The 12,500-nt window shown below is 43.3% G+C and overlaps 1 protein-coding gene across 1 annotated transcript in view; it reads left to right on the plus strand.

Moving 5' to 3' along the window:
• Nucleotides 1-12,500, plus strand: part of LOC139558863 (adhesion G protein-coupled receptor B2-like) — a 635,752-nt gene that overhangs the window by 293,078 nt on the left and 330,174 nt on the right. The window contains exons 5-6 of the mRNA XM_071374380.1: nucleotides 9,614-9,778; nucleotides 10,073-10,237. Coding sequence (XP_071230481.1) covers nucleotides 9,614-9,778; nucleotides 10,073-10,237 — 330 coding nt within the window. The remainder of the gene's footprint in view (nucleotides 1-9,613; nucleotides 9,779-10,072; nucleotides 10,238-12,500) is intronic.

Here is a 12,500-nt window from a genome sequence, read left to right on the forward strand (position 1 = left end):
ACAGTCTACTGTGTTATGGTTTGGCTACAGTCTACTGTCTGGCTACAGTCTACTGTGTTATGGTTTGGCTACAGTCTACTGTGTTATGGTTTGGCTACAGTCTACTGTCTGACTACAGTCTACTGTGTTATTGTCTGGCTCCAGTCTACTGTCTGGTTACAGTCTCTGTGCTTGTGTATGGCTACAGTCTACTGTCTGGCTACAGTCTGTGTTATTGTCTGGCTCCAGTGTAATGTCTGGCTACAGTCTATGTTATTGTCTGGCTCCAGTCTACTATCTGGCTACAGTCTACTGTCTGGCTACACGTACTGTTTGGATACAGTCTCTGTGTTATGTATGGCTACGGTCTGCTGTCTGGCTACAGTTTACTGTTTGGCTACAGTCTCTGTTATTGTCTGGCTACAGTCTACTGTCTAGCTACAGTCTCTTTGTTATTGTGTGGATACAGTCTACTGTCTGGCTACAGTCTCTGTTATTGTCTGGCTACAGTCTACTGTCTAGCTACAGTATCTGTGTTATTGTAAGCTACAAGCTCCTGTATGGCTACCATCTCTGTGTTATTGTCAAGCTACAGTCTACCATCTGGCTACAGTCTACTATGTTATTGTCTGGCTCCATTCTACTGTCTGGCTACAGTCTCTGTGTTTTAGTCTGGCTACAGTCAACTGTGTTATTGTCTGGCTCCAGTCTACTGTCTGGCTACAGTCTACTGTTTGGCTACAGTCTCTGTTATTGTCTGGCTACAGTCTACTGTCTAGCTACAGTCTCTTTGTTATTGTGTGGATACAGTCTACTGTCTGGCTACAGTCTCTGTTATTGTCTGGCTACAGTCTACTGTCTAGCTACAGTATCTGTGTTATTGTAAGCTACAAGCTCCTGTATGGCTACAGTCTCTGTGTTATCGTCTGGCTAGAGTCTTCTGTCTGGTTACAGTATCTGTTATTGTTAGGCTGGCTACAGTTTGTCTGTTTGTTATTGACAAGCAACAGGCTGTGTCTTATTGTCAGGCTACATCCGGCCTGTGTTATTGTCAGGGTGCAGTCTGTCTGTGTTATTGTCAGGCTACAGTCAGTCTATGTTATTGTCAGGCTACAGTCTGTCTGTGTTATTGTCAGGGTTCAGTCTGGCTGTGTTATTGTCAGGGTTCAGTCTGTCTGTGTTATTGTCAGGCTACAGTCAGTCTATGTTATTGTCAGGCTACAGTCTGTCTGTGTTATTGTCAGGGTTCAGTCTGTCTGTGTTATTGTCAGGCTACAGTCTGTCTGTGTTATTGTCAGGCTACAGTCTGTCTGTGTTATTGTCAGGGTTCAGTCTGGCTGTGTTATTGTCAGGGTTCAGTCTGTCTGTGTCATTGTCAGGCTACAGTCTGTCTGTGTTATTGTCAGGGTTCAGTCTGTCTGTGTTATTGTCAGGCTACAGTCTGTCTGTGTTATTGTCAGGCTACAGTCTGTCTGTGTTATTGTCAGGCTACAGTCTGTCTGTGTTATTGTCAGGGTTCAGTCTGTCTGTGTTATTGTCAGGCTACAGTCTGTCTGTGTCATTGTCAGGCTACAGTCTGTCTGTGTTATTGTCAGGGTTCAGTCTGTCTGTGTTATTGTCAGGGTTCAGTCTGTCTGTGTTATTGTCAGGCTACAGTCTGTCTGTGTTATTGTCAGGCTACAGTCTGTCTGTGTTATTGTCAGGGTTCAGTCTGTCTGTGTTATTGTCAGGGTTCAGTCTGTCTGTGTTATTGTCAGGCTACAGTCTGTCTGTGTTATTGTCAGGCTACAGTCTGTCTGTGTTATTGTCAGGCTACAGTCTGTCTGTGTTATTGTCAGGCTACAGTCTGTCTGTGTTATTGTCAGGCTACAGTCTGTCTGTGTTATTGTCAGGCTACAGTCTGTCTGTGTTATTGTCAGGCTACAGTCTGTCTGTGTTATTGTCAGGGTTCAGTCTGTCTGTGTTATTGTCAGGCTACAGTCTGTCTGTGTTATTGTCAGGGTTCAGTCTGTCTGTGTTATTGTCAGGGTGTAGTCTGTCTGTGTTAATAATAAATCAGTGGATAAGCCCATTCAGTGTTTTATCATCCCAGCTACAGACACAAATCATCTCCCTAATAAAGGGAATGTTTAAACACAGTTAAACAGACAGACAGACAGACAGACAGACAGACAGACAGACAGACAGACAGACAGACAGACAGACAGACAGGCAGGCAGGCAGGCAGGCAGGCAGGCAGGCAGGCAGGCAGCAGGGGACAGGAGGAAGACAAGTCTTAATCTACTGTAGTATGCCTGCTAGGCTGTTTAAACATGCTGTTGGGAAGAGGGAGAGAGACAGAGGGAGAGAGTGAAAGAGATAGCGAGAGCAAGATTGTGAGAGAAAGGGAGGAAGAGAAACGAGAGAGAGAGGTAGAGAAGGGGGAGTTTGAATGGGTCCTTCGGGGCAGGAAGTGCTAGACTCATCCTCTCCTTTTCTGTGTGTGTGTGTGTGTGTGTGTGTGTGTGTGTGTGTGTGTGTGTGTGTGTGTGTGTGTGTGTGTGTGTGTGTGTGTGTGTGTGTGTGTGTGTGTGTGTGTGTGTGTGTGTGTGCATACTTCTAGGTCCATGTTTTTGGTTGTGCACACAAGTTTATATCTTTACATGTGTGAGCTGATATTTGTATGTGTGCATTTCGGTCTAAAACCAGGAAAAGGAATTAGTGTCATTGTCCTTAGTGTAACAGGCTAGCCTATATTGCTTCCTTACATGCATCTATTTTTCTGTCTGTCTGTCTGTCTGTCTGTCTGTCTGTCTGTCTGTCTGTCTGTCTGTCTGTCTGTCTGTCTGTCTCTCTCTCTGTCTCTCTCTCTGTCTCTCTCTCTGTCTCTCTCTCTGTCTCTCTCTGTCTCTCTCTCTGTCTCTCTCTCTCTCTCTCAATTCAATTCAATTCAAGGGGCTTTATTGGCATGGGAAACATGTGTTAACATTGCCAAAGCAAGTGAGGTAGATAATATACAAAAGTCAAATAAACAATAAAAATGAACAGTAAACATTACACATACAGAAGTTTCAAAACAATAAAGACATTACAAATGTCATATTATATATATGCAGTGTTGTAACAATGTACAAATGGTTAAAGCACACAAGTTAAAATAAATAAACATAAATATGGGTTGTATTTACAATGGTGTTTGTTCTTCACTGGTTGCCCTTTTCTTGTGGCAACAGGTCACAAATCTTGCTGCTGTGATGGCACACTGTGGAATTTCACCCAGTAGATATGGGAGTTTATCAAAATTGGATTTGTTTTCGAATTCTTTGTGGATCTGTGTAATCTGAGGGAAATATGTCTCTCTAATATGGTCATACATTGGGCAGGAGGTTAGGAAGTGCAGCTCAGTTTCCACCTCATTTTGTGGGCAGTGAGCACATAGCCTGTCTTCTCTTGAGAGCCATGTCTGCCTACGGCGGCCTTTCTCAATAGCAAGGCTATGCTCACTGAGTCTGTACATAGTCAAAGCTTTCCTTAGGTTTGGGTCAGTCACAGTGGTTAGGTATTCTGCCACTGTATACTCTCTGTTTAGGGCCAAATAGCATTCTAGTTTGCTCTGTTTTTTTGTTAATTCTTTCCAATGTGTCAAGTAATTATCTTTTTGTTTTCTCATGATTTGGTTGGGTCTAATTGTGCTGTTGTCCTGGGGCTCTGTGGGGTGTGTTTGTGTTTGTGAACAGAGCCCTAGGACCAGCTTGCTTAGGGGACTCTTCTCCAGGTTCATCTCTCTGTAGGTGATGGCTTTGTTATGGAAGGTTTGGGAATCGCTTCCTTTTAGGTGGTTGTAGAATTTAACGGCTCTTTTCTGGATTTTGATAATTAGTGGGTATCGGCCTAATTCTGCTCTGCATGCATTATTTGGTGTTCTACGTTGTACACGGAGGATATTTTTGCAGAATTCTCTCTCTCTCTCTCTCTCTCTCTCTCTCTCAATTCAATTCAATTCAATTCAAGGGGCTTTATTGGCATGGGAAACATGTGTTAACATTGCCAAAGCAAGTGAGGTAGGTAATATACAAAAGTCAAATAAACAATAAAAATGAACAGTAAACATTACACATACAGAAGTTTCAAAACAATAAAGACATTACAAATGTCATATTATATATATGCAGTGTTGTAACAATGTACAAATGGTTAAAGCACACAAGTTAAAATAAATAAACATAAATATGGGTTGTATTTACAGTGGTGTTTGTTCTTCACTGGTTGCCCTTTTCTTGTGGCAACAGGTCACAAATCTTGCTGCTGTGATGGCACACTGTGGAATTTCACCCAGTAGATATGGGAGTTTATCAAAATTGGATTTGTTTTCGAATTCTTTGTGGATCTGTGTAATCTGAGGGAAATATGTCTCTCTAATATGGTCATACATTGGGCAGGAGGTTAGGAAGTGCAGCTCAGTTTCCACCTCATTTTGTGGGCAGTGTGCACATAGCCTGTCTTCTCTTGAGAGCCATGTCTCTCTCTCTCTCTCTCTCTCTCTCTCTCTCTCTCTCTCTCTCTCTCTCTCTCTCTCTCTCTCTCTCTCTCTCTCTCTCTCTCTCTCTCTCTCTCTCTCTCTCTCTCTCTCTCTCTCTCTCTCTCTCTCTCTCTCTCTCTCTCTCTCTCTCTCTCTCTCTCTCTCTCTCTCTCTCTCTCTCTCTCTCTCATAGGCGTACAATGAGTTCAGCTGTGCATCATGCCTCAGTTGTCTTTTCTAGGCGTCTAGCCTCAATCCCAGCTGCTCGCGCTCTGTCTCTCTGTCTCTCTCTCTCTCTCTTTCTCTTTCTTTATCTCTCTCTTTCTCTCTCTCTCTCTTTCTCTCTCTCTCTCGCTCGCTCTCTCTCTCTCTCTTTCTCTCTCTCTCTCTTTCTCTCTTTATCTCGCTCTTTCTCTCTCTTGCTCTCGCTCGCTCGCTCTCGCTCTCTCTCGCCCTCTCTCTCTTTCTCTCTCTTTCTCTCTTTCACGCTCACGCTCTCTCTCTCTCTCTCTTTCTCTCTTTCTCTCGTTCTCTCGTTCTCTCTTTCTCTCTTTCTCTTTCTCTCCTTTCTCTTTCTTTCTCTTTCTCTCAATTCAAGGGCTTTATTGGCATGGGAAACTCCCCTCTTTCTCTTCTGTTGGTTGGTGAGTTTGAGTAATGATGATGGCCCATGTTGATGGCTATTCAAAAGACATTTGTCTCTCACAACTGAATTGACCCTCTACACACACACACACACACACACACACACACACACACACACACACACACACACACACACACACACACACACACACACACACACACACACACACACACACACACACACACACACACACACCGCAGTAGGAGTTCATCATATTTACTTCTTGTGACAGAGCTTTTTAGCTAAAGTCACTGATGTATGCACAAGATGAGTTTAGGCTCAACACACACACCTGGACACTTAGCCAGTCCACAAAACATTGCCTTCTCTGAACGTACCCTTCTTAACCAACCGTTCAGACTGTGGAATAGTGCTTTGTTTAAATGACTGTGCAGTGACTCTTGAACGTGCAGTTGATGAAGTGTCATATGCATTACATGTTCTTCTCCAACAATTGTTGCTGGAGCTTCAGTCGGAGTGCTCTTCTCTCTGGTCTTACAAAGTCCCTGCCTTATATTAATCAAGCTCCAAATAAACTCAACAAAAAAAGAAATGTCCTTTCGCTGTCAACTGCGTTTATTTTCAGCAAACTTAACATGTGTAAATATGTTTATGAACATAACAAGATTCAACAACTGAGACATAAACTGAAAAAGTTCCACAGACATGTGACTAACAAAAATGGAATAACGTGTCCCTGAACAAAGGGGGGGTCAAAATCAAAAGTAACAGTCAGTATCTGGTGTGGCCACCAGCTGCATTAAGTACTGCAGTGCATCTCCTCCTCATGGACTGCACCAGATTTGCCAGTTCTTGCTGTGAGATGTTACCCCACTCTTCAACCAAGGCACATGCCAGTTCCCGGCCTTTTTTCGGGGGAATGGCCCTAGCCCTCCCCCTCCGATCCAACAGGTCCCAGACGTGCTCAATGGGATTGAGATCCGGGCTCTTCGCTGGCCATGGCAGAACACTGACATTCCTGTCTTGCAGGAAATCACGCACAGAACAAGCAGTATTGCTGGTGGTATTGTCATGCTGGAGGGTCCTGTCAGGATGAGCCTGCAGGAAGGGTACCACATGAGGGAGGAGGATGTCTTCCCTGTAACGCACAGCATTGAGATTGCCTGCAATGACAAAAAGCTCAGTCCGATGATGCTGTGACACACCGCCCAGACCATGACGGACCCTCCACTTCCAAATCGATCCCGCTCCAGAGTACAGGCCTCGGTGTAACGCTCATTCCTTCAACAATAAACGCGAATCTGACCATCACTCCTGGTGAGACAAAACCGCGACTCATCAGTGAAGAGCACTTTTTGCCAGTCCTGTCTGGTTCAGCGATGGTGGGTTTGCGCCCATGGGCGACGTTGTTGCCGGTGATGTCCGGTGTGCCTACAACAGGTCTGCAAGCCCTCAGTCCAGCCTCTCTCAGCCTATTGCGTACAGTCTGAGCACTGATGGAGGGATTGTGCGTTCTTGGTGTAACTCGGGCAGTTGTTGTTGCCATCCTGTACCTGTCCCGCAGGTGTGATGTTCGGATGTACCGATCCTGTGCAGGTGTTGTACACGTAGTCTGCCACTGCAAGGACGATCAGCTGTCCGTCCTTTCTCCCTGTAGCGCTGTCTTAGGCGTCTCACAGTATGGACATTGCAATTTCTTGCTCAGGTCAGATTTGCAGTCCTCATGCCTCCTTACAGCATGCCTAAGGCACGTTTACGCAGATTAGCAGGGACCCTGGGTGTCTTTCTTTTGGTGTTATTCAGAGTCAGTAGAAAGGCCTCTTTAGTGTCCTAAGTTTTCATAACTGTGACCTTAATTGCCTACCGTCTGTAAGCTGTTAGTGTCTTAACGACCGTTCCACAGGTGCATGTTCCTTAATTGTTTATGGTTCATTGAACAAGCATGGGAAACAGTGTATAAACCCTTTACAATGAAGATCTGTGAAGTTATTTGGATTTTACGAATTATCTTTGAAAGACAGGGTCATGAAAAAGGGATTTTTCATTTTTTGCTGAGTTTAGGCTTTTTCAACCAAATCAAAAAAAAATGTCACATGTGCCGAATACCAAAAGTGCAGGTAGACCTTAAAGTGAAATGCTTACTTACAAGCCCCTAATCAACAATGAAGTTTTAAGAAAAATAAGAGTTAAGAAAATAAGTAGTAAAAAATAAAAGAGCAACAAAACAATAACGAGGCTATATACAGGTGGTACCGGTACCGAGTCAATGTGCGGGGTACAGGTTTGTCGAGGTAATTCAGGTAAAATGTACATGTACTGTAGGTAGGGGTAACGTTACTAACCCAATTTACCAATGTTCTACCTCATTCAACCCCTATTTTTCAATGTTCTAACTCATATAAACCATGTTTACTAATGTTATACCTCATTCAACCCCTATGTTTCAATGTTATACCTCATTCAACCCCTATTTACCAATGTTTTACCTCATTTAAACCCTGTTTACTAATGTTATACCTCATTCAACCCCTATGTTTCAATGTTATACCTCATTTAAACCCTATTTACCAATGTTTTACCTCATTTAAACCATGTTTACTAATGTTCTACCTCATTCAAACCCTATGTACAAATGTTTTACCTCATTCAACCCCTTTTTTACCAATGTTTTACCTCATTCAACCTCTATTTACCAATGTTCTACCTCATTCAACCCTTATTTACCAATGTTTTACCTCATTCAACCCCTATTTACACATTGTTGACCTCATTCAACCCTTATTTACCAATGTTTTAACTCATTCAGCTCCTATTTACCAATGTTCGCACAACACAATGATATCAATCAGATGTCCTCTGATATATACATTACGCATGCACACACACATGCACGCGCACATGTGTGCCCTTTCCTCAGTGGCACTCGCTTCCCCGAGTGTCATCTCTTATGTAGGGAACTGCTAAGCAGTTATCAATAAACATGGCAAAGTGAGAGGGGGAGAAAATCGTCCCAGGAACTGTAATAGATTAATAATGAATGAATAATACATTAAATCATAAACCACTTGTCTAAATGTATCAACATCCATCTGAATGACAAGGATGTAAACAAAGAGGCGTTTTGACAGCCATCGCAGACGCACACACACACACACAGCTATCTTGGGATATGTAATTTACACCCAGAAGGCCACAGTGTCTTTTCATATATTTTAGAAGTGTCTTGTCTTTACAGTGCTAATAACTGGATACTCAGGACTGTGGTGTTTTCCCTGGTGCTGTGTTATATTAACAACAGCATCTCTCTATGTTAAGGTGTCTGAGCTCACTGAAGTCTTAACGTTAAATAAAGAAGCATATGGAAATCACTGGAGGGGAAAAAAACGCAGGACTTTGATGGTTATGTCAAATATGTCTAGCCTGTATATATTTCTACCTTTGTGTGTATATGTTGTTTTTGTGTATTTTTTACATTCATTTAAAATGTAAATATTGCCAGCTACCCGCGATGGAGTTTGTCCCTCGATTAGTCCTCAAAGGGGACAGTGGAGACTTTCATTAGCAATGTGTTGATGTTATCAGGCTTTGGTGCCATTGCTCAGTATGCCGTATTCATCCGCCGCCTTCTAACCGGCTCTACTTTGATTTGATTAAAAGGCTGTCCTCCTTTTTGATTTAGCCTCCACCAGAACTCCAGATGGAATAGGTTGAAAAACTCTTCAAATCTAACTGCATTGTGGGGGGAAATCAAACTCCACAGAAAAAACTAACTCAAGACCTTGATAGAAGTGCATAGCCATGCTGAATTACTTTTGAAAAGTGGGCACTTTTGCACTTTCATTTCTGGCTTTTGGTTCCATAATGAAGACGGTAGGAAATCAGTAGTTGTTTGGATTTGTTGTTAGTCTGTTGCAGCACAAGCTAGGTCTGACATATACAACAGACAACAGTCGTACTGCTGTCTCCAACCCGATTGTCTTTTCTCTATCTATTCCTCTCTCTTTCTTTCTGCCTCTCTTGTTTTCTGTCTCTGTATTTCAACCCCCCTCATTTCAATGCTTCTTTAATTTAACATCTCTCTCCCTCTGCCTCCTCTCTCTCTCTCTCTCTCTCTCTCCTTCCCTCTGCCTCCTCTCTCTCTCTCTCTCTCTCTCTCCTTCCCTCTTTCCTCTCTCTCCTTCCCTCTTTCCTCTCTCTACCCCCGTCTCTGTCTCTGTCTCTGTCTCTCTCTCTCTCTGTCTCTCTCTGTCTCTCTCTCTCTCTCTCTCTCTCTCTCTCTCTCTCTCTCTCTCTCTCTCTGTCTCTCTCTCTCTCTCTCTCTCTCTCTGTCTCTCTCTCCCTCTCTCTCCCTCTCTCTGTCTCTCTCTCTCACTATCTATCTCTCTACCCCTCTCTCTGTCTCTCTCTCTCACTATCTATCTCTCTACCCCTCTCTCTCTCCATCTCTCTCCCTCCCCCTCTCTCTCTTTCTCTCTCTCTATCCCTCTCTCTCTCCATCTCCCCCCCCCCCCTCTCTCTCTCTCCTCTAGTGGAAGGCCAGTGGTTGGACTGGGCTCCGTGGTCTAGGTGCAGTGAAACCTGTTCCACAGGGAGCCAGCAGAGACAGAGGAGGTGTAGTGCATCGGTGCACGGCTGGGCAGAGTGTAAAGGACCACACCAGGAGACCAGGGAGTGTACCAACCCATCTTGTAGTGGTAAGACAAAAATATACACACACATAGAGAACAGACAGACAGACAGACAGACAGACAGACAGACAGACAGACAGACAGACAGACAGACAGACAGACAGACAGACAGACAGACAGACAGACAGACAGACAGACAGACAGACAGACAGACAGACAGACAGACAGACAGACAGACAGACAATATATATATATATATATATATGTGTCTGTGTGTGTATCTGCATGTTATGACATCATATGCATTAAACCATCTCCCATCATTTCTCCACCCTTCCCCTTCCCTCCCTCTCTCTCCAGGTGGGGGTAACTGGGGCAGCTGGAACCACTGGAGTCTGTGCAGTAAGACGTGTGACTCAGGGTGGCAGCGTCGCTTCAGGATGTGTGAGGGGACAGGGATACAGGGTTACCCCTGTGATGGCTCCGGAGAGGAGGTCCGCTCCTGCAACGACAAGAAGTGCCCCGGTCAGAGTCTGTGTGTGTGTTTGTGTCTCAGTGTGTATTTATGTCTCTTTGTGTCTCTGTGTGTGTTTGTCTCTTTTTGTCTCAGTGACTGTTTAAGTCTCGTTGTGTCTCAGTGTGTGTTTCAGTCTCTTTGTGTCTCTCTGTGTGTGTGTCTCTTTGTGTCTCTGTGTGTGTGTGTGTCTCTTTGTGTCTCTGTGTGTGTGTGTCTCTTTGTGTCTCAGTGACTGTTTCAGTCTCTTTGTGTCTCAGTGACTGTTTAAGTCTCTTTGTGTCTCAGTGTGTGTTTAAGTCTCTTTGTGTCTCTGTGTGTGTTTGTCTCTTTGTGTCTCTGTGTGTGTGTGTGTGTCTCTTTGTGTCTCTGTGTGTGTTTACGTCGCTTTGTTTCTCTGTGTGTGTGTGTGTGTGTGTCTCTTTGTGTTTCTGTGTGTGTGTGTGTGTGTGTGTCTCTTTGTGTTTCTGTGTGTGTGTGTGTGTGTGTGTGTTTGTGTGTCTCTCTGTGTTTGTGTGTGTGTGTGTTTGTGTGTGTGTGTGTTCGGGTAGGGACTGTGTGTGTGTGATGGTATGAGGGCTGTGTGTGTGTGTGTCTGTGTGTGTTCATTGAGAGGGCGAACTGTGTGTGATTATTGGTGATAATTTGCGAACATGTTTGTTTTTGTTGAAATGTGTTGTGGTGTATTTGTTTAATAGGCTCAGTTATAAGTGCATTGAGTTACGTGTAGTGGGGGTACATTTGTATCTGTAATGATTGTGGAATGAGGGGAATTGACGGTTCTTCATGTGTCAGTCAAACTGCATCACAGAGAGTGGATGATTCCCTGTGGTGAAGACAACACTATAGCACAGCTTACCCAGCTACCACATAACGTCCTGAGAACCTAATGTTTCTTAGAGCTTGGTGAGAGCATGGTTGTCCATTGGTTATTTAGCATACAACCTTCCCATAATATTCTGCAAATGGTACAGGAGACCCCGCTCGCACATAACGTTCTGAGAACCATATGTTTCTCACGTGGGGATTTCAGTACTTGAGCGTAACGTTTTCTAAAGGGTTCCTCATGGTTCTTTTTAAAGTCATGTTCTCAGAACATTAAGAACAGTTTCCATAAAAAGCAGAAGAAAACATTAGTAATGTTCAAATAACGTTCTAAGAATGTTATTTAAAAACATGTATACAACAGGTGGGTCTTAATCCTGAATGCTGATTGGTTAAAAGCGCATTCCAAACGCTGTCTATTCCACAAGTTACCGTTGGCTAAATCTATGATGTAATAAAATGCCTATTTTCTCTGTTCCATCTGAGTGCACAATCCACTGTTTCATTAGCCCAGCCAGACAATTTCTAAACTTGATCTCAACTAGAAAAAGCCTCTGGACATTATATCATATTTCTTTTAGACTAACATTCAGTTTTCAACATTGGAGATTTGAATAAACCTTGCTGTCTGTCTCTCCGACATTTGCAACATTGTTAAATATTCAAATTCGGTCTCCAGCTTTCCCATAGTAATGAACGTGTCGGGAGTCGGGATAAGACAGACAGGCAGTTTTTCTCAGCCAGCCAGACATGAACCAGCATCATTGTTATGGATATACAGTAAAAGTCAGAAGTTTGGACACACCAATCCATTCAAAGATTTTTCTTTAGACCTCAAAACTTTGAAATAAGACATATGGAATCATGTAGTAACCAAAAAAGTGTTAACAAATCTAAATATTTTTTATATTTGAGATTCTTCAAAGTAGCCACCCTTTGTCTTGACAGATTTGCACACTCTTGGCATTCTCTTAACCAGGTTCATGAGGTAGTCACCTGGAATGCATTTCAATTAACAGGTGTGCCTTGTTCAATGTGAATTCGGGGAATTTATTTTCTTCTTAATGCTTTTGAGCCAATCAGTGGTGACAAGGTAGGGGTGGTATACAGAAGATAGCCCTATTTGGTAAAAGACGAAGTCCATATTATGGCAAGAACAGCTCAAATTAGCAAAGAGAAACGATATGAAGGTCAGTCAATATGGAAAAGTTTCTTCAAGTGCAGTCGCAAAAACCATCAAGCCACAGGAAAGGAAGACCCAGAGTTACCTCTGCTGCAGAGGATAAGTTCATTAGTGCTACCAGCTTTAGAAATTGCAGACCAAATAAATGCTTCACAGAGTTCAATTAACAGACACATCTCAACATCAACTGTTCAGAGGAGACTGCGTGAATCAGGCCTTCATGGTCCAATTGCTGCAAAGAAAAGAAAGAAACCACTACTAAAGGT

This window comes from Salvelinus alpinus, chromosome 29, assembly GCF_045679555.1.
Source record: "Salvelinus alpinus chromosome 29, SLU_Salpinus.1, whole genome shotgun sequence".
NCBI classification, from domain to species: Eukaryota; Metazoa; Chordata; class Actinopteri; order Salmoniformes; family Salmonidae; genus Salvelinus; species Salvelinus alpinus.